This window comes from Molossus molossus, unplaced genomic scaffold (assembly GCF_014108415.1).
Source record: "Molossus molossus isolate mMolMol1 unplaced genomic scaffold, mMolMol1.p scaffold_m16_p_23, whole genome shotgun sequence".
Taxonomy (NCBI): domain Eukaryota; kingdom Metazoa; phylum Chordata; class Mammalia; order Chiroptera; family Molossidae; genus Molossus; species Molossus molossus.
This window is the reverse complement of record NW_023425359.1, coordinates 5,420,663-5,444,006: the sequence shown is the minus strand read 5'-3', so window position 1 is coordinate 5,444,006 and position 23,344 is coordinate 5,420,663. Positions and strand designations below refer to the sequence as shown.

At 60.7% G+C, this 23,344-nt stretch overlaps 2 protein-coding genes across 3 annotated transcripts in view; one reads left to right on the top strand and one right to left on the bottom strand.

Annotated features, from left to right (window-relative positions):
- Positions 1 to 2,434, top strand: part of NTPCR (nucleoside-triphosphatase, cancer-related) — a 31,674-nt gene extending 29,240 nt beyond the window's left edge. Inside the window, exon 5 of one of the 2 annotated variants that reach the window (XM_036277746.1) lies at positions 1,784 to 2,434. In XM_036277746.1, coding sequence (XP_036133639.1) covers positions 1,784 to 1,826 — 43 coding nt within the window. In that variant the 3' untranslated portion in view covers positions 1,827 to 2,434. The remainder of the gene's footprint in view (positions 1 to 1,783) is intronic. The other variant, XM_036277745.1, reaches the window with a different exon arrangement.
- Positions 2,435 to 5,881: 3,447 nt separating this feature from the next.
- PCNX2 (pecanex 2) overlaps positions 5,882 to 23,344 on the bottom strand; it is a 229,066-nt gene continuing 211,603 nt past the window's right edge. The window contains exons 29-34 of the mRNA XM_036277465.1: positions 15,407 to 15,551; positions 14,716 to 14,946; positions 14,069 to 14,343; positions 13,352 to 13,533; positions 7,515 to 7,963; positions 5,882 to 6,040 (exon numbers count right to left, since the gene is read on the bottom strand). Of these exons, the coding sequence (XP_036133358.1) occupies positions 5,882 to 6,040; positions 7,515 to 7,963; positions 13,352 to 13,533; positions 14,069 to 14,343; positions 14,716 to 14,946; positions 15,407 to 15,551 (1,441 nt within the window). The remainder of the gene's footprint in view (positions 6,041 to 7,514; positions 7,964 to 13,351; positions 13,534 to 14,068; positions 14,344 to 14,715; positions 14,947 to 15,406; positions 15,552 to 23,344) is intronic.

The window sequence follows — 23,344 nt, the reverse complement described above, 5'->3', positions numbered from 1 at the left end:
TGCTCTCAGGTCCCCCAGCTGCTCTCAGGTCCCCCAGCTGCACTCAGGTCCCCCAGCTGCACTCAGGTCCTCCAGCTGCACTCAGGTCCCCCAGCTGCTCTCAGGTCCCCCAGCTGCACTCAGGTCCCCCAGCTGCACTCAGGTCCCCCAGCTGCTCTCAGGTCCCCCAGCTGCTCTCAGGTCCCCCAGCTGCACTCAGGTCCCCCAGCTGCACTCAGGTCCTCCAGCTGCACTCAGGTCCTCCAGCTGCACTCAGGTCCCCCAGCTGCACTCAGGTCCCCCAGCTGCACTCAGGTCCTCCAGCTGCTCTCAGGTCCCCCAGCTGCACTCAGGCCCTCCAGCTGCCCTCAGGTCCCCCAGCTGCACTCAGGTCCCCCAGCTGCTCTCAGGTCCCCCAGCTGCTCTCAGGCCCTCCAGCTGCTCTCAGGTCCCCCAGCTGCACTCAGGCCCTCCAGCTGCCCTCAGGTCCCCCAGCTGCACTCACGTCCCCCAGCTGCTCTCAGGTCCCCCAGCTGCTCTCAGGCCCTCCAGCTGCTCTCAGGCCCTCCAGCTGCTCTCAGGCCCTCCAGCTGCTCTCAGGTCCTCCTGTCGGAGGTCCTATCTGTCCTATCACTGTGCACCTGTGAAGACTAAGGCAGGCACGACTGCCTGAGGAAGCCTTTCCTGACCGCCACCCCTGCTCCAGTGTCCCTCTCCCCTCTCACAGGTCTCACTGTCTATTTGTTCGTTCATTCATCTGCTCATCTAGCCATCCATCCATCCATCCATCCATCCATCCATCCATCCATGTGTTCGTTCATCAGTCATTCATCCATTCATTCATCTGTTCGTTCACTCATTCATCCATCCATCCGTTTGTTCGTTCGTTCCTCCTGTTGTCTGTGCCTGTCTCTGTTCTGTGCTGCAAGCTCCATGAGGTCCAGTCTTATCTGAGTTTTCTCCTTCTCAGCACCTTGTCTCATTTCTGGCTGGCACCCCATCGGTGCTGAAGGGGTGACTGTTGTGTGGGCCAAACGGAGGCACTGGAGGTGGGAGAGTGATGGCTGTGCCCTCTGTGGGGCCGCCGCCCACCCTCCAGCCCTGGCGCAGTCCGAATGCTGGTGTGGTCTTCACGGGACTGTGGATGAGACTAGAAAAAAGTGGGTCGAGTGAAGCTTGAATAAACTGTTTCTTTTGGGTTTGTAATGGTATCAATTAGTGAGCAGGCACATTGGGGTCCAGAGACCTGAGTTCAGTCTGCACTGTGTCCCCCACTAGCCCAGACTGCAGGGAAATCCCCGGTTTCTCTGGGCTTCTGCTTCCTCATCCTTCAGCTGTGGCCGGACTCCTGTCAAGGGCTCCTGGCAACACTCAGGTTTGCTAAGTTCCTGGAGAGCTGAGTGGGTGACTGAACTTCGGGGCATCCGGAACCTGGGGAGACGTGGCCAGGGTGCTGGCTGCTCCCAGCGGGCCCACCTGTGGTCCAGGTCTGGCTTCACGTGGGCAGTGCCTCTGGTCTGGTCTGCTCACAGGTGGGCCGTGTCTGTTGCAGAGCCTTGCACGGGGCTTAATTCCTAGGCCTTTTCGTAATTAAACTCCCTCAGTGAGCCGCCCTCACTGCCGAGGCTGGTGGTGGGACTTGAGCAGACCTGTCCTGTTTCAGAGCTCACGCCGCGCGCCTGGCTCACGCCTGGGTCGTCCTTTAGAGCATCCCTCACCCCTCCGGCCTCCCGGGCTCTTCTAGAATGTTACCTGTCAGACGAGCGACGTGAGGAAGGACTCTGAAGGCCTCTTCTTCCCACAGGTCACCAAGGACAACAGAAACCACCTCCTGCCGGACATTGTGACGTGTGTGCAGAGCGGCAGGAAGTGAAGGCGGTTGTGTCCCGCTGCCCGGCCCAGAGCAGCTCCTGCCTGTCCGGTTCTGTGCCCGCGGGTCCTGAGACCGTGTGGGCTTCTGCAAAGAGAGCCTCACAGCTGTTTTCCATAAAATGTCTGAAAGACGGAATTAGCCCTAATGCTGGATTGACTGCAAGACGAATCATCTTGTGGCTTATTTATGCCGAGCGTTTTCTGTTTATTTCCTCTTGCAGTTGTGCGTATGATTTGGGGAAGTTATGAAATGAGCAGTGGTTCTCAGAGCACCAGATGGGATTGGCCCCCCTTGACGTTGTACATGTGTTGGGGGAGGGGAGAGTTTGCGGCCCCGCCAGCTCTGCACATCGGGAACATGAAGCACCCCCACACCCCCAGGGGCTGCTGCAGTCTGGCAGCTTGAAGTGATAACAGTTACTTGATATTTAAAAATTACTATTTCGAAAGAAAACCCTTTCAGACCCTCCCCACCCATCTCTCATGTTTGTTTGCTTATTACTCAATAAAACAAGTTGATGTGATGGTCCTGGCAGGAGTTGTGGGGCGGATGGCCGCGTGCTCAGTGGGTGTGGGGTCAGACAGGAGCCCCACTTCGGCGGAGGTCTTAACCCTTTTTGTGCCCGTTTCCATCCAGAGAGTGGGGAGTGAGTCTCACGGGAGGGCTGTGGCACACTGTCGCAGGGACTGCCGTTCACCTCCACATGGTCCTGGGAGCCCAGTGCCGGGGCTGGGCCGGCAGAACATGGAGAGGTGAGGGCAGCCCACAGCAGGCAGAGACTGCCGACACCCCAGCTTCAGGGGCTGAAACTGCCCTTGCGTGGTTGATGTGCCAGAGTGATTCAGTCGTGATTTTAGGTCACTTACGATGAAAATCTATGAATTTCCAGGATTGTTTCTAGCCACTAGCGTTAGCTACAAACCTGGTAGGTGTTAATACTGAGTGTACCTGTCTGTGACCAAGGACCTGACCTGGAGCATGTGGGACCAGGGGTCCTGAGAGCAGTGGGCACAGACGGAGGGACACACTCACGTCCAGACCGAGGCCATCATCTGCTGACGTGTAGAGCAGGCGGTGGTGGGTCAGAGAGAGGCCTGGCGGGGCGAGGAAGCACGTGGCCCGGCTGGTGTGGCTCAGTGGTTGAGTGTCTACCCATGCACCAAGGGGTGGCCAGTTCGGTTCCCGGTAGGGGCACATGCCCAGGTTATGGGCCTGATCCCCAGTGGGGGGCATGCGGGAGGCGGCCAGTCGATGTTCTCTCTCATCAATGTTACTATTTCTCTCTTCCTTCCTCTCTCTCTAAAAAAATAAAAATTTTTTAAAAAAGACGTAAGCACGTGGAGGGAGGTGGACAGTCTTAAACTCATAGACTGTAATCTGGTTACCCTGGTTGCCAGGAAGAGGTCCCCAGCCCAGCTGCCAGTCCCGTCGCTCCCTGCTTCCCAGCCCTCACGTCCACGGGGGGGGGGGGGGGGGGCTCAGAACAGTGGACGGTCCCCGCCCCGCTGTTCTCTTCCTGTCCCCGTGTTCACAGAAGTCTGTCTGGGGAGGTGGCGTGTGTGTGTGCTGATGGCAGATGCTCGTGTCCCCGAAGCTCCGTGACTCGGGCTCAGCGGGGACGCGGGGGGCTCGAGAAGGGAGGGCTGCGCCACAGATCGCGTTGCACATTTGATGGGCAAAGAGATGGAGCATCGAGTGATTTTAGAAAAGTACTTGCCAGACACAGACGGTTTCGACACACAGTGAAAAACCTAGAGTCAGATGCCAGAAAGCCACACGCTTGGTGTGAAGCCAAGCACGACAGGCTGCTTCCCATCCTCAGAGGGGACAATTCTGTTCCCCGTGCACATGCACAAAATTACTCTTTAGCTGTATGCTGGCAGAATGTTTGAATGTTCCCAGCAAGAAATGTCACTTTCGGGTGGGGGGGTGGGGCAGGAAGAGATTAACCAAAGAACTCGTGTGCACGTGTGCACAGCCCTGGGACACAGTGCAGCGGAGGCAGGGCGGGGACAGGGTGGAAGGGCAGTGGGGTGAAACGGGGGACATCGTAATGCGCTCGACAACAAAGGTGCATTTTTAAAAAGATGTCACTTTAGGATCGCTTTCAAATGGGGGCTAAACAGTATTTTGCAAAGACTACTCTGATAAACAGATGCCTGGCCCAAGACCAGATTAACAAGTTCATGAGTTGTAAATATAAAAGTTGGTCCCACTTTTTTGTTTTGTTTTTTATCCTCACCCGAGGACATTTTTCCATTTTTTGTTCAGATAGAGTGGGAGGGAGAGAGAGAGAGAGAGAAATATCGATGTGAAAGGGACACATCGAGTGGCTGCCACCCGCACGACCAACCAGGGCCGGGGACAAACTTCAACCGAGGTACATGCCTTTAGCGGGAACTGAACCCCGGTCTCTCTGGACTGCAGGCCGACACTCTAACAGCTGAGCCAAACCGGCCAGGGCTGGTCCCACTTTTTGAAGAGAGACTGTGCCCTTGCCAGCTGTGAGGGGTGGAGTGAGTCCCAGGGCGCGCGCCCCACGTGTACCGTGGAGGGGTCTGCGCTGGGTCTGCTCTCAGAGGTGCAGTTCAGTTCTGTCTGCTGTTGCTGATCAAGTTCCTTCTCCCCCTGCCTCCCCGAAGGGGCCCGGAGGCCCAGGTAAGATGGACTGGGGGGGGGCTCAGGAACCCGCGGGGCAGGAGGCAGGGCCTGTGGGCTCTCCTCGCCCGCCCTGCCCGGCACCTGCTCTCCAGGGCTTTCCGGTCTCCCTCCCTGTGGCTAAGGCTCCTCCTCCTGGATGCCCGAGGAGTGGGCCAGCATTTTTCTCTGCGGTGGAGACCACTGCCCGGGAGGCCACACTCACGGCCCAGGGCCTGCCATTTGGACCTTGGGCCCTGGCTGTGCAGCTGCCCGAGCGGGTCTCGGGAGCTCAGCCGGCTGCGGAGGTGGCCTCCCCAGCGTCTCAGAGAGCAGTGCCATCTGCCCCGAAGGGCGAGGACGTCTGAGTGTCACCCTCCCCAGACCGCCTAGTCCTAGAGACCGTGAAGAAAGGGTGACTTTCCAGTTACTCTAACTGCTGTCTCTGCTTACTGGGGCAGTGACGCTGTCCCGCGGACGGTCCGCCTCCCCCGTCCTGGCAGCCGGAGGCAGCAGGCAGCTCCTCCCACTGGGAAACCAGACGGGGGAGGCACAGAATCCGCCCACACACCACTCTCACAGGAAGAGTTCGCCTCTTAAATGACAAGTTTCAGCAGAACACACAGAACTGGGAACAGGAATAACTGTAAACCCTTTAATTCCGAAAACAAAGGCGTGTACAGGTGTTCCGTGACCCTGGGGACTCGGGCTGGGGAAACGGCACGTCTGTCCTGTGAAGGCCCGGCCTGGCTGCTGTGGGAGGCCGCTCTGACGCTGTGGGGCACCGCGCGCCTCCCGGCCAGCATCTGACCCCGCCGGGACCGGACGTCCACACTCACCACTGGGTGCCGTGGGCTGTCACGGTGCTGTGGACATGCCTGCATGCAGTCAGCGTTGCCTGCAGTTAGGGTTATACGAACCCAACATCGGTGTAAATACTATGAAGCAGCAACATTGTCTACGGTGGACGTAACCTTGGCGCCCTTGGCCCGCGGACGGTGCGATGCGTGCGGTGCTCATTGCTTTTCCGTGGGGACGAGTGGACGGGGGCAGTTATGTGACCTGCGGCTGTCTTACTGCCCTCAGGGCAGAGACTCGTCTCTCCAGGGGTTTGCAGGTGATGCTGCGTTTGTCTGAGCCCATTCTGGAAAGTGCCGCCCTGCCCCGCCCTGGAGCAGCGGGTGGGAGGCTGCTGTTCAATTGTTTTCATCACGTGAGATGTTCTTCAAGAACCTGAGATGAAGTTATTCAGTTTCCTACAACAGCTCTCATTTATCCTCAGAGTGGGCCTCACGTGGACGACAGTATTTGCTCTTTTAGTTTAGGGAGCAGGAGGGAGGGAAAGGAAGGTGAGCGTGGGAGCTCACTCTCGCCGCAGGCCCTCCCGCCTTCCTACTCGTCCGAGGCGCTCTGCTGGGAAGCCGTGTCGTCCAGGCCCACGTCCTCCTGGCTGGCCCTCCTGCAGGCCGTGCCCAGGCCCTCAGCCAGACGGCGGCCGCGAAGCTGCCCCTGTTCGCTGGCTTCGGTGGGTTCACACGGCTCGGAGAAATGCTTCGGGAGAGAAGGAGAAGCAAATGCTTAGCAAACAGGTGTGCCCACTTCAGGCCCCGCCCGGCCGCTGCCCACCTGGCCTGCTAACCAGGGCTGCAGGGCGCCCAAGGGTGGCCCTGGAGGAAGGACGGAGGACGTGACCGGGGGTGCGGAGGTGCCTCTAACGTGGGGACCTGCTCTCAGGTAGTCTGGACAAGCTGGAAAGAGATGACCTTGGGTGAAGGTCATCTGCCTGCACGGACTCCCGGGTTTCGGTCGCTGTCTCTTCACAGACACCTGGCCCGTCACAAGGCTGTGCCCGCCTTCCCCCGACGCAGACGGTCCAGGGATCGGTGGTCCTCGGGGACAGGGAAGGGAACCTGCCGGCACCCCTGGACTACACCACAGATTGTGTCTTAAGCACAGATGGGGGGTGAGAGAAAGGTGTGACAGTCTGTGCATTTTTATTGAGAAAATGAAAAAAAGGGAAGCTTCTTTATACGTTTGGTGTTCTCATTACATTTAGTTACAGTCCTGAAGTAACCGGTCTCCTTGCTCCTGGCCGGTGTGCCCGGGTCCCCAGGGAGCCCATCGGCCCCACCCTGAGAGGAGGGAGGCCCGGCGTTGCTGGCCCACGGCCCTTCCCCAGGCGGTTCGTGCCCGGCAGCTTCCTGGGTGGCGAGGCCGCTGCCGTGGCCTCCACTGTGGGTGGCGTCTGCCCGGAGGGCCTGGGCCCGGGAGGAGAGGACGGGAGGGCCCTCGCCCACTCCCAGCGACGGCACGGGGCAGGGCGAAGTCTCCACTGACGCCCACGCGTGCCCTGAGGCCCCCTACGTGCCCTCCCTGCCCCAGTGCAGAACAGCTGGGGTGGGACTCATCTCACCAGCCTGGAGCCTGCAAGTAGCCGCTTGTTTGGGTGGAGGCCCCAGGACTCTAGTGTCTGCGTGCAGGCAGCGGGCAGCCCTCCTGGCGGCTAAGATGACGCCTGTGGACAGGAGGGGTGACTGTGACTGTGGACAGGAGGGGTGACTGTGACTGTGGACAGGAGGGGTGACTGTGGACAGGAGGGGTGACTGTGACTGTGGACAGGAGGGGTGACTATGGACAGGAGGGGTAACTGTGACTGTGGACAGGAGGGGTGACTGTGGACAGCAGGGGTGACTGTGGACAGCAGGGGTGACGACGGACTGCGGTGCGGGCGTCCTGAGCTGTGTCTCGGAGAGTGGCGTGAGAGGGACAGCAGCAGGTGCCGCTGCTGGGTGAGGGACACCACCCCACGTCCTGGTGCCGCTCAGGGTGTGGCCCTGCTGGGCTCCTGCAGTGCTGCCTGCGTGTTCTACCTACAGGACGTGTGCTGCACACGTGGTCGGCCCCAGTGCGCGGCCAGACCATCTCCTTCCTAATCACTGTTGTCTGTCCCTAAGGGGGGCTCTGCTGGCAGCCGGATGGGGCCATCAGGCCGGGATCCCGCACACCTGCCCTGCCCAGCCCTTACCCGTGTGACCTGGCTGGCAGCCCGGGCCGAGGGGCCCAGCACGATGTTGACGCTGCTGGACGACTGGGTGTCACTGGTGTTGCTCCCCTCCGCGGCAGAGAGCCCAGAGATGACCAGGGCACTGGAGAAGCTCCTCTTGCCGAAGAGGAAGCTGAGGGTGGAGCTGCTGGACGAGCCCAGGCTGGACCGGATCAGTGCCTCGGCCCGCTCGCGGACACTCAGGTGGCCGGCGGTGGTGACCGGGGCGGGCCGAGAGTGCAGGGACACAGCTGAGCTGTGTAAGGAGAGCTGGCTGCCCGACAGCCTCGGGGCCAGCCCGTGGGCCGACGCGGACGTCTGCAGGAAGGGCTGCTGGCTTTCTAAGAGCGGGCCGGACGAGCTCAAGGTGGGTGGCCTTTGGCTTAATGCCCCGTGCGCCTGGACAGACTGACTCCTGCCCTTCCTCCTGCCTTTGAAAGAAAGAACAGGTTGGCATTGCCGGTGGTCACCAACATCAGTGTTAGCACAGGGGCTTGGGCGGCTCTGCCCTGGCCTCCAAGGCTGGGCTACGAGCCGGAAGCCCCCCTGAGGTCTCCACCGAGGCCTTGAGAGCCCCGGGAGGCGGGGTGGGGTGGGGCAGCCAGGGTGAGTCCCGTCCCACCTGCCCAGGACTTTCCTGGCTTCGACACTGAAATCGCGTTCTGGGAGCCCTGGCCCCGAGAAACCCGGACGCCAGCAGTATAGCACCTCCGCCAGCTAATCCTGGTTTGTTCCTGCTCAGGGCCCGGGCTCCAGGGCTCATCCCGTGAGCAGTGACGAAGGGAACACCTGCACGATGTTGTCACTGTTAGTTGCCTTAATAAAAGGGAAAATAGCCCTGGCCAGTTTGACTCAGCGGTTAGAGCGTTGGCCCGCAGACCAGAGAGACGAGGGTTCGGTTCCCGCTAAGGGCACGCACCTCGGTTGCAGTTCGTCCCCGGCCCTGGTTGGTGTCGTGCAGGTGGCAGCCAATGTGTCTCTCTCACGTCGATGTTTCTCACGCTTCTTCCCTCTCTCCCTCCTGCTCTATCTGAAGATAAATGCAAAAATAATGGGAAAATAAAGGGTTGAGCCACATGCTTGGCCTTTGTTTTGTAGAAAAGCTTCCCCTAAAGGTCCGGGTCTTTAAGAGGGGCCCTGGCAGGCCCCCGGCATGGGCAGCGTCGCCGGCCAGGCCCGGCCTCCCCTGACCCGACCACGGAGTCTGGCCCCGTCCACGTCTGGTGCCTGCCGCTGAGCTCTGGTCCCAGCAGCCAGGGGAGCTGGGCCCCCTTGGACGCTATTACTTCACTTAACCATCAGTTACTACCAGGGTCTAATTTTAAAATATTGTGAAGGGAGCAGCCAGCGACATCACAGTTCTGCCGATGGCCTTCGGTGTCTCCTGATGCTGCCACAATCGGGCCTTCAGTCAGTCGGGCAGAGGGCAGAGGGCAGAGGGCAGAGGGCAGGTCCCAGAAGACGCATAGACGTTTCTTACCTTGCACCTCGCTCACATGCCCAAATCACTAACCATGTGCCTGGTGACTCTAAATACGTATGCATGTCGCCAGGAGAACCCCGAGAAGAGGCCTAGCTTTTCAGAAAGCTCCTGAGGGAACCGATGTTGACATGGAGAGCCCAGGGGCCCCCCAGCCGCACTCCTGCCCACATCGGCTTACTGGCTGGGACGGCCTTTGGCCTCATGGTGGCCTTAGTGCTGTGTGGCCACGGGGACACTGGTACCGTTTCCAGAGACCGGTGTTCCCGCCTGGCTCGCTCCGGCCAGCTGCTGAGAAAACGGGGTGCTCCCCACAGGGCTGTGCGCCCCCGCGGGCCTGGGATGAGTGTGAGATGCCCCTGGAGTGGGGATCACCCGGGCCAGACCCACATGAATGGGCCCAGCTGAGCAGTTAATGTCATAGAGGACGAAGAGGGAGACCTGAGGAGGAGACGGTGATGAGAGTCGAGGCCAGACATCTGCTCGTGATTTATGCCGCGGCGCTGACTGCTGCCCAGGATGCTCGGCAGTCACCGCAAGTCCGTGACGCTGACGCCGGGGGCCACCCGCACTGGGAGCACGTCCCAGCGAGTTCCCGGAAGGGACGAGGCCCCTGTGACGGGGACGTCCACGTCTGTTCTGTGCGGGGTGAGGCGCCTCCCCCCACCTCCTTGCTGCAGATGTTTCTGTTGCCTTTTGTTGCTGGTGGTCTTTATTTTCTTTTAATTTTGCAAATGGAACAACTGAGCAAACCATACTAAACGCTTCTGTGCTACCCAGGATCACTGTTCTACAGTTTAATTTTGCCAGTTACTTTATTATAAAATTGTGAGTCTCCAGGGAAATCCTCCTTAGACCTGGTTGCAACGCCGCAAATGACCCTCCTCGGTCATCATCCTGGCTCCTCGCCTTTGGGTGGTGTCTGAGGGGCTGTGTGCCAGGCCTCACCCAGAGCAGGCAGAGACTCCTCCCCACTGGGCTCAGGTCAGTCACCAGCTCCCTCAGCCCGCAGGGAGCGGCCGCCCCGTCCAGGGGTCCTGCGCCAGCTGTGACTCGTCCTTTGAGAGAGGCTGACAAGAGCTGGGCTGGGAACTGAGGCAGGGACCGCGGGAGGGAGTAGTTGGGACCCCAGTTGTGGGAATTAGGGCTTGGGCACCATGAGTAAAACAAGCCCGTTCTGACCATTTGGCTCAGTCATCCTTCAGAACTGCGCGGTCCCTGCTCCTGGCGGTGCCCAGCCCAGAGCCGGGTCCCCCGTCCGGCCCGGGACTCCCACACGCAGGCCCTCAGCAGGCCCGCCCTCGCTGCTGCCAGCCGTGGTCCTGTGCACCCTCGCCCAGCCTCTGGGTGACAGCATCAGTGCTGGTCTGTGCATACAGCACACTGACAAGTAAGGGACATGGGGGACCACCCTGCACAGCTGCATCAACGGGGGAGTCACCTTCCCAGCTCTGCCCCCGAGTGTCTCAGCCTCGAGATCAAAGCATTTTTTTAAGCTTCCCTAACGATTCTAATGGCCAAGGCTAAGAAGCCCGGCACGCACCCCAAACTTTCTGGGGCCACCTCTGTTCCTAATCAGAATGAGCTGAATAGAATTATGTGACAGGACGTCCCTGTGACCTCGGTGTGGGAAGAGGTGTGTGCCGGGCAGGGGTGAGGGCCTGTGACAGGACGTCCCTGTGACCTCGGTGTGGGAAGAGGTGTGTGCCGGGCAGGGGTGAGGGCCTGTGACAGGACGTCCCTGTGACCTCGGTGTGGGAAGAGGTGTGTGCCGGGCAGGGGTGAGGGCCTGTGACAGGACGTCCCTGTGACCTTGGTGTGGGAAGAGGTGTGTGCCGGGCAGGGGTGAGGGCCTGTGACAGGACGTCCCTGTGACCTTGGTGTGGGAAGAGGTGTGTGCCGGGCAGGGGTGAGGGCCTGTGACAGGACGTCCCTGTGACCTTGGTGTGGGAAGAGGTGTGTGCCGGGCAGGGGTGAGGGCTGCAGGAACCTACAGAGAGTGTGCAGGTCCCTCCTCTGTCCGGCGTGGCAGGCTGGCGGCCTCAGTCCACCCCCCGCCCCCCACCGGCTCTCTCACCCTCTGCACATGGCAGCCAGTTTCCGGATACGTCCCCGAGGGCGGTGCCTTCTTCCCAGGGGCCAGTCGGCGTGTTGAGCAAGGGGGGGCCTGTGGCTGCCCTTGTCCCCTCCCCCCCCCGCCCACAGCAGGCACCGGATGGAACCCGGCTGTTTGAGGAGTCCTGGCATCAGCTTTCCCTGCTGCGGGCAGAGGAGGACCCGCTGGCACAGGCGCCCTTGCCAGGCAGGGGACAGGACGCAGTCAGGCGGGTAGGGACACCGCCAGCTGCAGACGCTCTCCCGCTCATTCCCAGCTCGGGGACAAGGGTGGCTCTTGGTGAGGCAAGGCAGCGTCCAGGACAGGGACGTGGACGGTGGTGGACCACAGGTTCCGGGCTCCTCCTGCCTGGGTCCAAATCCCAGATGAGCCACTGCCTAGTGGGTGATTCGGGGCTGCCTGTCGTGAGCCGGTGCCTCCAGCTGCAGGCGCAGTAGGAAGGAGCCGTCTGTGAGTCACGGGAGACGAGGGGACTTTGTACGTGATGCTCGGCTGGGTGTTTGGCACATCGAGCGTCGGGACATGGCGGAGGGGCTTCCAAAGTCCCCACCAGAGCGACACCGGCCTCAGCCTGTCGCCAGGCGGGTCGTCCCCTCGGCGGCGCGGCAGCGAGCGGTGCCCTTGCAGGGAGCAGTTCTCAGAGGCAGTAATGGGAAGTAAACGGTGGTTTGGGCTCTGGAAGGTCCCGCTCTGGCATCTGCCACCAGCCTGCGCCGCTCTGGGCCAGAGGCCTCGGCTGTCAGTGGAGGGACACCCCCTGCCGCGTCCGGATTCGGAGGAGAGGGAAGAGCTTTCCTTCTGTGAGCTGTCCTGCTCCTCGGAAGGGGACGAGCCTGTCCTGCTCCTCGGCTGCTCTAGCAAGACGTCTCCAGCTCTCACAGCCGAGCCCTCCGGACCGCCTGCCCCAGCCTCGCTCGGTCCGACAAGACCGCGGCCGGACAGGCCCAGGCCCAGGGCCCAGCACCCAGCACCCAGCACCCAGGCGCTGCTGCTCGCGGAACCACCTGCACTTCCATCTGGAAGCCACTCGTGGTTTTGAAACGTGGTTTTTGTGCGATAACCACTGTTAACTGAGCCATGAGACCCAGCCTGAGCACCCGCCACACGCAGAGGCCTCTGGCTGGGCGGACACTCTGCCCAGGGGCGGGCAGTGCACCCTTTTCCCCAGCAGCTAACTCAGCTACTTTGCTCATTTACCTATCCAGCTCGCTCGCTCTTCCTACCTGTTTCCTTCCTCCCTCCCTTCCTCCCTCCCTTCCTGTCATCTGTCTGTCTCTGTTTATCTAATCATTTCTCTGTCCATCTCCACCTACCTACCTGCCGTGCTATCAGTGTCTCTCTCCCTGTCTGTCATCTATTGTCTACCTGCCCACCACGCCGCCCGTGTTCATACAGATCCTTCCTGTCGCAGTCAGACCCCCGCCTGGTGGGCTCTCCCGGAGGCCAGCACTGCCCCGCGCTGGCTCCCTGTTGCCGCCTGTGGGTAGAGGCATCTCGTGAACGCTTCTGGGTGGTGAGGAAGAGCTGAGGCCAGATGAAGCCATGAAACCACGGGCGAGCCATGCCCGGCATGCGGGCGGAACCTGGCGCAGCACCTGCCTCTCCGGGAGCCCTCAGGGCGGGTAGGGGAACCTCAGCCGTCCGGTTACGCTGACCCAGCAGGCCTGTCTCAGTGGGACTAACTTCCAACACAGCCCACGTGGACGAGGCACCCCTCAGTCCCGTGTGCGGACCCCATCTTCCCCCCTTTCCTGGTCTCTGAGACGTCGGGTGAGTGGAGGAAGGCGAGAGGTAGGGACGGGAGCACAGGGCGGCAGGCCTGTCCGCAGACAGCCCGGCGAGCGGCGGGGGCGGGGTCAAGAGCTACACCTGCTGGCACAGGCGCCGCGTGGAGGTGAGGAGGGGGGTGATGCCTACCGGCCGGACAGACAGATGGCAGGCTGCCCAAGGTAGTGGACAGACAGATGGAGGAAGGATAAAAGCTACACCAGACAGACAGAGAGCTTCTTCTGTACGAAACCTACATGGTTCAGTGCACTTGGGCATCCTTCGTCCCAGGACTGATTTCCAGAGGTCAGCACGACAGCAGGAGCCCGATGTGGTCCCGGGGCCACCGGAGCCCTTGTCAGCACCCGGCCACCCGTGGCACCCACTGTGCTCCGTGTCCCTTCCCGGGGCGACCACCTGAGCCCTTGTCAGCACCCGGCCGCCCGCGGCACCCACCTGTGCTCCGTGTCCCTTCCCGGGGCGACCACTGGTGGCTCCCCTCTTTTCTGGGCTGCTCCGTGCTGCTCTCCTGGCTGTCCCCACTTGGGGCACTGCCGCTGCCCGCAGGCGGGGCCCCCCCTCCATCCACGTCCTCAATGTTGCCACCGCGCTGGCCAGCGTTGCAGTCCTTCCGCATCCTGTGACGGAGAGAGGCCAGGACTCCCTCCAGGACGTTCCAATGCCCCCAGTGCCCCCACCCAGGCCTAAGCAGGTGGAGTCCCGCTGCAGGAGGAGAGTCCCTGGTCCCCAAGCCTCAATGTCTAAGCAGGAGGAGGCAGCTCTGGTCTCCATGAGAACCTCAGCCCTGAGGCCTGAGAAGCTGCGCACTCCAGGCGAACCTTCTAGAGTTCAGTCCAGCTAACCAGAGACCAGACGAGAGAGGGACGAAGGCTATGCCTGAGGGGTGAGAGCTGGGGGAGGTCCAGCCGGCTCCCTGGACAGACCCAACGACCCAGAACCTCCGCAGCTGTGCGGACGCCGGGGGTGCTCGGCCGGGGGGTGAGGGAAGCGGCGCGCACCTGGCCGAGGTTCCCACCGTCACCCCCTGAAACTGCTTGCTGGACCGGGCCGGCTAGGCGCCCGAGGGGCGGCAGCTGCAGTCAGGTGAAGAGCAAGCCCAGAGCCCGCCCGTGGCAGCCCTCCGCCCTGCAGACGGCCCGGCTGGAGACCCACCTGGACCACTTGGTTCGGAACCACGCTCTGATGCTGTCCAAAGAGACCGGGCCACACCAGACGTTCTTCAGCTGCCTGTGGGTCCCCAGGTAGGACGTGGTGAGCGGGGAGACGTACATGGGGTACCCCAGGGGCTGGTCGCAGGAGGAATTGATGAGGTTCCGCAGCACCTGCTTGTTGTTCTGGATGCTGCCGCGCTCGGGGTTGCGGTTGCGGAGGAAGATGAGCTCCTGCTGCTGCCCGGCCCAGAGGCCTCGGACGCACTCTTTGTTGACCTGCAGGGGCGGGGACAGACGCGCGTGTTCGCCCGCGGGTCAGTCCAGGTGCAGGCGCAGCGCGGGTCTGGATGGCTCGGGGCCAAGCAGGGGGCAGGCCCGCCCTGCACAGCGAGCCGGAGGAGGGCCGAGCTCGCGTCAGCCCAGAGGTTTCGGAGTCGCTGGGAAGGAAGTTCTGGGCCCGGGAACAGGTTATTGGAGAAAGGTCTGGAAATTTCGAAAACTAGAAAGTCCTTAAAAATGAGCGGACGTGGGCCTTCCGAAGCCCTCACCTGCATGCGGTCTGGGGGAGGTGCCCGGACCGCCTGGCCGAACAGAGGCGCGGGCCGAGGCGGTGCCCCTCCCGGGACAGCCTGGGCACGGCCACGGTACCTTGATCACCTTGAAGCTCAGGAAGCTTCTGTGGAGCATGATGACCTTGTACTCGTCGGTGCCCTCGTCCACCACGTGCCGCAGGGTGAGCAGCTCCTCCTTGTTGGACAGCACCGCGCCCCTCCAGGCCGGGTCGCCCTCGTGGCAGATGACCACTTTCCTCTCACAGGACTGGATGGCCTCGAAGAGCACCGGGGGGTCCTCATACTCATCGGGGCACGTGAACTGGTCCTGGGGAGAGGCGAGGGCCCGAGGGCTGAGCCTGGGACACGTGCGCAGACGGGACGGGCCTGTGCCCTGCGGGGGCTCAGCCCTCCTCCACCTCTCCCTCTCCCGCCCTCCTCGAGCCCTGACCTGGGGGAGGGTGCCCCGGCATTGCCCTGACCGCTGGGCTGTGCCCAGGGAAAGAGCAGTGTGGCTTAAGTTCCTGGGACTTCTCAGTACAGTGTGGGCACTTCCGATATGTCCTTTTCTGAGCCAACTCCCCTCTCCTGTCCTCGCATGTTACCACCTCCTAACCTGGGGAGGGGGGCAAACTGCCACCGACCAACGTCAAGAATACCCAGACGGCCCCCATGCTTGGCCGCCGAGGTAATAAACCCACTCATGCCAAGGAAGCGGACCACTCTTTTCCAAGCTGATTTTTCTTCGAAATGTTTCAGGCTGATACTTTTAGAAAACGGATGTTTACCTGGTGGAGCTTGAGGGACATCCTGATGGCGGGAGCGACGACTTTGTGGAGCAGGTCCATGTCTGCGAACACCCACTCGTCCCGCGCCGCGATCCTGAAGTCGCCTTTGAAGAGGGCGTGGAGCCCGTGCAGGAAGGAGTCCAGGCTGCAAAACAAGGTCCCGTCACCGCTCGGCCACCTGAGCAGGTGGCCTCCGTCCGTCACCCGGAGCGCGGGCTGAGACCCTCGTCTGTCGCGTCACGAGTGATCTCGATACTTGATATCTTTAGGCTGATCCGGCAGGAAGAAGACGGCCAGGGACACCCCCCTCCTGCACCCCACACCCAACACAGCTGCCAGGACCCTCGTGACAGCTGGTGGGATGGTTGTCAGTAATCTCAGGAGCCACCAACATATGTGGCCTCTCAGATCCTGGTCGGGACTGGCCGGCCGTGGCCGGGCCGCTGACTGCAGCACCCCACCCGCTCACCCCCGGCTTTCTGGGTACCACTTTCGGGCTGTGTTACTAATCACAGAAATTGGATCCTACAGTATGGAGAGAAAGTGAAACCAAATAAAACTTCAGATGGATCAGTTAGACGCAGAGAACATCCATTTTCCAGTCCATATTTCTTAAAACCCCTAGTGGGAGAAGCATGGAGAGAGGATGGGAATGAACGGCCAGAGGGTTCTGCAGGGTTTCGAGGTTCTACGTTCCTATGTTTTCCTTCTTTGCATCCATTTCCTGCACCCCACTGCGAGCTGCCAGGATGGGGAACGTGGGGGTCACTCAGGGAACTCTTCCAGGTCCTGTGTCCTTGACATTTTGGGTGAACATGGGAATCTGGGTTTGGAAGCGAACTCATCCTCCTTCTCCTTTATTTGCTGTAAGAGACTGGACCCCAGTGGCCTCCGGCATCTCTGACATCCCTGAGAGATGGTCCTGGGCGGACCAGACAGGGCCCCCCATAAAGTGGAGGTGGGAGAGAGCGAGCAGGAAGTGTGTGGGGGTCTCCGGACGACCACTCACGGGGTGTCAACGAGCTGGCTCACCGAGCGTGACTTCTGCTTCCGGGCAGCACATCGCTGGCCCGTGGAAGGGAAATAGTTCCCCTGACGGTGATGTTGGCATTTGGCTCTGAAATGTACCACTGTCATTAATTTGTGTCTAGAACTCCCTTGGGCGAGATGCCGAGGCTTCCGGTTGGAGCAGACTGGTCTGGCAGGTAGGCTTGGGAGCTGCGGCCGGAGGAGCCCGGAACCTCCCAGAAGGAGCTGTAGGAGCGGCCTCCCTCGGGGAGCAAAGACTGCTGGGCTGTGAGCGCAGGGACAGCCTGTGAGGCAGCAGAGGGGTGACCGGAGGGCTACAGGGCAGCAGGGCCCGGCCCAGCAGGCTGTGCCCAGCGCGCTCTGTGCGCTCACCAGACCCCCGAGCCCTCCTGTCATCAGATCGAGCTCAGCACTGCCGAGGGAGAGCTAGGTGGGAAACGGGCAGGCTTATTCTGGGAAGAATCAGAGGCGCCATGCCGCACGGAGGCGAGAGAAAACAGGCAGATGAAGGCACCTGCCCAGACCCAGCAGCCTCTGCAGACAGCAGGAAGGCAGGAGCTCGCGGCCCAGCCCACGCCCGCTCAGCGACAAGCACAGACAGGGCAGGGCGGCCACTCGCTGCTGGCTTGTCCTGGGGGAGGAGCCAGTCCCACGGGAGCCTGGAGAAAGTGCTGGCTGTTCTGGTCGGTTCCACTTTCAGAGAAAAACGATGCCCTGAGGCACTCGATGCTGTTCCAGTAAAATGATCGTCAGGGTAGCAAACAAAGCCTGAAGTAGATTTCCACTAAACTGGGGCTACTGGCCCCCGTACCTTGAAGGTACCGGCATCCCAAAAGTGAGGTGTCTCATACCTGCCTTTTATCCTCAGGAGAATGAAGGGGAGGAAGGCAGAGGGGTGTGACAAGCTGGGGAGGAGGTTGGGGGTCTCGGGAACCTGCAGCACATTTCTAGTTTGGAGCTTGTCTTTTTGAGACTCTGAGTCCGGTCCCCTTCGCCCAACAGCTGCAGTGGACAAAGTGTTACATCTGAGTCCGTCAAGGTTGGCCTTCATGGGTCTACAACAGCCACCACCCTGTCCCCACTCGAGCAGGTCCTCTGGTCTTGCCACAGCAGTGCAGGGACACTGCTGTGACAGTTATAGGGTTATGCAGGGGACAGGGCAGGGCTGGACCCTGCAAAACACACGGAATCGTGTGTGACAGAAGCATATGGACACACAAAGAGCCATAGCCTGGGCTTACGTGGTACCACGCACGTGCTAAACATTCAATGAGCTGAAGTAGCTCTAAAAATATTATTTCTTTTTTTTTCCATATTGACCTCTGAGTGCATTATTTATTTTTTGTTACAGATGTTTCTCCTTTTTTACCCCATTGGCACCCCCCTCCCCACCCCACCCCACCCCTGCCCCATCCCTAGCTTTGTTGTCCATGTCCATGGGTCATGCACACATGTGTATAAGTTCTGTGGTATTTCTTAATATGAGGATGAGTAGCTGGTATTTGAGTGAATTTTTTTTTTCAATCCTCACCGGAGGACAAGGCACGTGCTCTTGCCTGGAATCGAACCCATGACTCTTTGGTCCGCAGGCTGTTGCTCTGACTGTTGAGCCAAACCAGCCAAGGCAATTGCATTTTCTTTTTAACTGGAAGAGACTGGTAGTAATCCTGCAGTACTCAGCCCAGGGACAAATCTACCTGCCCTCCACCACCCGACTCCATTAAGGGACCAGGCTGCTTTGCTCACTTGTTAGCACCCTGCCCCTTGTCTGCAGGGCTCAGTCTCGTTCCACAGTCAGGACTTGAGCAATGATCTTGTCTATTTAACTGAGTTTGCATTTGTACACGTGTGCGTGCCCCTGCATATGTGCATTTGTGTGTGCAGGGCACATGCATGTGCATGTGTATACAGGTCTATGCACGCACATGTGCATGCATGTGCATGTGTGTACGCGCGCGGGGGTGTGTGTGCATGTGTGAGGTGTGTATGCACATGTGTGTGGGTGTGCATGTGTGAGGTGTGTGCGCACATGTGTGTGGGTGTGCATGTGTGTGCGTGCATGTGTGAGGTGTGTATGCACATGTGTGTGTGTGCATGTGTGTGTTGGAAAGGGCATTTCAGCCTCTGCCTCGAAGTGACTCTGCACCCCCAGCAGACACCAGCAACCATAAAGCAGGGTCTCAGTAACCCTGTGATTGTACCAACTCCTATTCGGTTGTCTTTCTGGTTCCTAACCCAACTTCCTATTACACAGTGACAGAACCATGGTGACAGTACAAATGAGGGGCTGGGCCATCAGTACATAAGCACAGTGTTCACAACTTTCCCGGAAATGGCCATTTTCTGGCTTGAGGCTCTGGCTTTGCCTGCAGAGCCAGCTGCTGATGGTGACCCAGCTCGAGGTTTGCCCAAGGCTGTGCTTGAGCGGGTCCAGCCCATTCCAGCTCTGCCATCGTCACCTTGCCCGGCAGTGACAATAGAGGACGGCCAGTTGAAGCAAAGGCCGTTTTCCATCTCCGTATCTCGGCTTCCTTAATCGTCCTGTTCCAGCCAGAGGGTGCGTATGCGCCTGGAGCCCGGCTCCTGTTCAGCGGCGCGGAGCAGCTCGTCCGGTACCCCGTCCCTCTCTCACTGCTTCTCAGCGGGTGGCAGGTTTGCCTCTAGGGGCATTTGGTAATGTCTGGAAACACGGTTCAATGCCACAGCTGGGGGAGGGGCTGCTACCAGCATCTGGTGGGGAGAAGCCAGGCAGAGGTGGGTGCTGCTACAATGCACAGAACAGCGCCCCCAACAAAGAACCGTGCAGCCCCAAATGCTCAGAGTGCACTGTTGAGAAACCTGTGTCTCACTGGAGGTTACAGATTTTAAGGATGGACGATGGGCCTAGACTTAATTGACTATAGGATTCAGAGGGAAACAACTTTAATGGTGGGATCGTCTTGTAGGACTCACAATGGGCCCCTCAGAACAATGACTAATTTGCTCGTTTTAGTTCATTTCCAAAGCGGCCCGTACACTCCCGGGTCACAAGCCCGTACACTCCCGGGTCATAGGCTCGTACACTCCGGGTTCACAGGCCCCCAGTTCACAGGCCTGTACACTCCGGGTTCACAGGCCCGTACACTCCGGGTTCACAGGCCCGTACACTCCGGGTTCACAGGCCCCCATTTCACAGGCCCATACACTCCGGGTTCACAGGCCCCCAGTTCACAGGCCCGTACACTCCGGGTTCACAGGCCCCCAGTTCACAGGCCCATACACTCCGGGTTCACAGGCCCCCAGTTCACAGGCCCGTACACTCCGGGTTCACAGGCCCGTACACTCCGCGTTCACAGGCTCCCAGTTCACAGGCCCGTACACTCCGTGTTCACAGGCTCCCAGTTCACAGGCCCATACACTCCGCGTTCACAGGCTCCCAGTTCACAGGCCCGTACACTCCGCGTTCACAGGCCCGTACACTCCGTGTTCACAGGCTCCCAGTTCACAGGCCTGTACACTCCGTGTTCACAGGCTCCCAGTTCACAGGCCCATACACTCCGCGTTCACAGGCTCCCAGTTCACAGGCCCGTACACTCCGCGTTCACAGGCCCGTACACTCCGTGTTCACAGGCCCGTACACTCCGTGTTCACAGGCCCTCAGTTCACAGGCCCATATACACTCCGTGTTCACAGGCTCCCAGTTCACAGGCCCGTACACTCCGTGTTCACAGGCCCGTACACTCCGTGTTCACAGGCCCTCAGTTCACAGGCCCGTACACTCCGTGTTCACAGGCCCGTACACTCCGTGTTCACAGGCTCCCAGTTCACAGGCCCGTACACTCCGTGTTCACAGGCTCCCAGTTCACAGGCCCGTACACTCCGGGTTCACAGGCCCGTACACTCCGTGTTCACAGGCCCTCAGTTCACAGGCCCGTACACTCCGCGTTCACAGGCTCCCAGTTCACAGGCCCGTACACTCCGTGTTCACAGGCCCATACACTCCGCGTTCACAGGCTCCCAGTTCACAGGCCCGTACACTCCGTGTTCACAGGCTCCCAGTTCACAGGCCCGTACACTCCGCGTTCACAGGCTCCCAGTTCACAGGCCCGTACACTCCGTGTTCACAGGCTCCCAGTTCACAGGCCCGTACACTCCGCGTTCACAGGCTCCCAGTTCACAGGCCCGTACACTCCGCGTTCACAGGCCCGTACACTCCGCGTTCACAGGCCCCCAGTTCACAGGCCCGTACACTCCGCGTTCACAGGCTCCCAGTTCACAGGCCCGTACACTCCGCGTTCACAGGCTCCCAGTTCACAGGCCCGTACACTCCGTGTTCACAGGCTCCCAGTTCACAGGCCCGTACACTCCGCGTTCACAGGCTCCCAGTTCACAGGCCCGTACACTCCGTGTTCACAGGCCCATACACTCCGCGTTCACAGGCTCCCAGTTCACAGGCCCGTACACTCCGCGTTCACAGGCTCCCAGTTCACAGGCCCGTACACTCCGCGTTCACAGGCTCCCAGTTCACAGGCCCGTACACTCCGCGTTCACAGGCTCCCAGTTCACAGGCCCGTACACTCCGTGTTCACAGGCCCGTACACTCCGCGTTCACAGGCTCCCAGTTCACAGGCCCGTACACTCCGCGTTCACAGGCCCGTACACTCGCGTTCACAGGCTTCCAGTTCACAGGCCCGTACACTCGCGTTCACAGGCTCCCAGTTCACAGGCCCGTACACTCCGCGTTCACAGGCCCGTACACTCGCGTTCACAGGCCCGTACACTCGCGTTCACAGGCTCCCAGTTCACAGGCCCGTACACTCCGTGTTCACAGGCCCGTACACTCGCGTTCACAGGCCCGTACACTCGCGTTCACAGGCTCCCAGTTCACAGGCCCGTACACTCCGTGTTCACAGGCCTGTACACTCGCGTTCACAGGCCCGTACACTCGCGTTCACAGGCCCCCAGTTCACAGGCCCGTACACTCCGCGTTCACAGGCTCCCAGTTCACAGGCCCGTACACTCCGTGTTCACAGGCCCGTACACTCCGCGTTCACAGGCCCCCAGTTCACAGGCCCGTACACTCCGTGTTCACAGGCCCGTACACTCCGCGTTCACAGGCCCGTACACTCGCGTTCACAGGCTCCCTGTTCACAGGCCCGTACACTCAGGTTCACAGGCCCCCAGTTCACAGGCCCGTACACTCCGCGTTCACAGGCCCGTACACTCCGGGTTCACAGGCCCCCAGTTCACAGGCCCCCAGTTCACAGGCCCGTACACTCGCGTTCACAGGCTCCCAGTTCACAGGCCCGTACACTCCGCGTTCACAGGCCCGTACACTCCGGGTTCACAGGCCCCCAGTTCACAGGCCCCCAGTTCACAGGCCCGTACACTCCGGGTTCACAGGCCCCCAGTTCACAGGCCCGTACACTCGCGTTCACAGGCCCGTACACTCCGGGTTCACAGGCCCCCAGTTCACAGGCCCGTACACTCGCGTTCACAGGCCCGTACACTCCGCGTTCACAGGCTCCCAGTTCACAGGCCCGTATACTCCGTGTTCACAGGCCCCCAGTTCACAGGCCGTACACTCGGGTTCACAGGCCCAGAGCCTCCACTGTGGCGCTGGATAAACGGGGAGCCTGTAACACGTGTGAACAACGACTGGTTCGCAGGCGGGTCTCCGGAGCTCACTGGTCAGCATGGGAGACACCCCGAGGGTCCCTGCTTGTTTGCTCTGCCAGTGCTGCAGGCTGGGGAACCCGGGGCGGCAGCGTGTCGACAGGCTCTGTGACCCTGTGGGATCAGCAAGCACTGTTCCCGGCTTCGCAGTTCACCCCACGTCTCCCAGCCACACTCCTGCTCAGGTTCCCGACAGACATGGGTCCAGCTGGCCGCACCGGGAAGGACAGCGTCTTACGTTGTCCTGGTGACCTGGGATCCCAAGTGCTTCACCAGCTCACCTGGCCCTCCGGCAGCCCGTGCGGTGTCGCGTCACCGCCCTTTCACAGAAGGGGGGGCTAGGAAGAGCTGAGCAGACAATGGACGGGCGGGGACGAAGGCCACACAAAGGATGCGCAGGAGCAAACCACATGCACGGCCACCTCCGTGCCACCTGCCTCTCTGGGGAACGGTGTGGCTTTGAAAATGTGTCACTGGAGTCATCTTTCTAAAGACCAGCTCAGAGGCTGAGTTAGACTGACTGTTCTCTCCAAAGGCTGCCATGGACCCTCGAGGTGAAGACACTACGAAAGCGTAGTTCTTGGCCTCACCCCACCGCACCCTCCTGAGGTCAGCGGCCAGCGATTTCCCGGCGTTTGGTTGGCGGATGTACTCGGCACACACCCCGAGTGACGGTGCTCTGATTCTTCTGTGCACTCTTCATCCAGGAGGCTAGCCCACTGGCTCTGCAATCCCACCAGCCCGGTCTGGACCCCGGCGACCCCTCCTGGGGTCACAGCGCCCCTCACGGAGCTCCGAGGCACCTTACCTGCCTTTGGGTCCAGGTGCCACACGGAGAGGGAGCGCATGGCCCCGCAGAGCTGGAGCGACTGGAGCCAGAGACGCCAGCGCTACGCTTGTCGTGCCTGACGCTGTGGCCCTGCCTGGCACGGCTCGTGCCCACTTTATCCATTCATTCCGGTGCTCATCCTCAGGCTCAAGCATGTCCAGGGCAGTGTGGCGGCCAGGTGAGCAGCTTGCCAAGAATCTCTTTAAACGGGGGGCTGAGTGCACAGGTGTGGTTGAGGACAAAGAACGTGTGTCAGTGGGGGAGGGGCCAAGCACACCACAGTGTCCAGCATCCACCTGTCCTCTGGGACCCAGGCCTGAGTCTGAAAGATGCAGAAGGCGTGTCCAAGAGAGCTGGGGTGTCGAGGTGCAGCGTGGGGGCAGCTCCTGCAGGAAGGCACGGGGCCAGCAGGAGGGACAGGCACC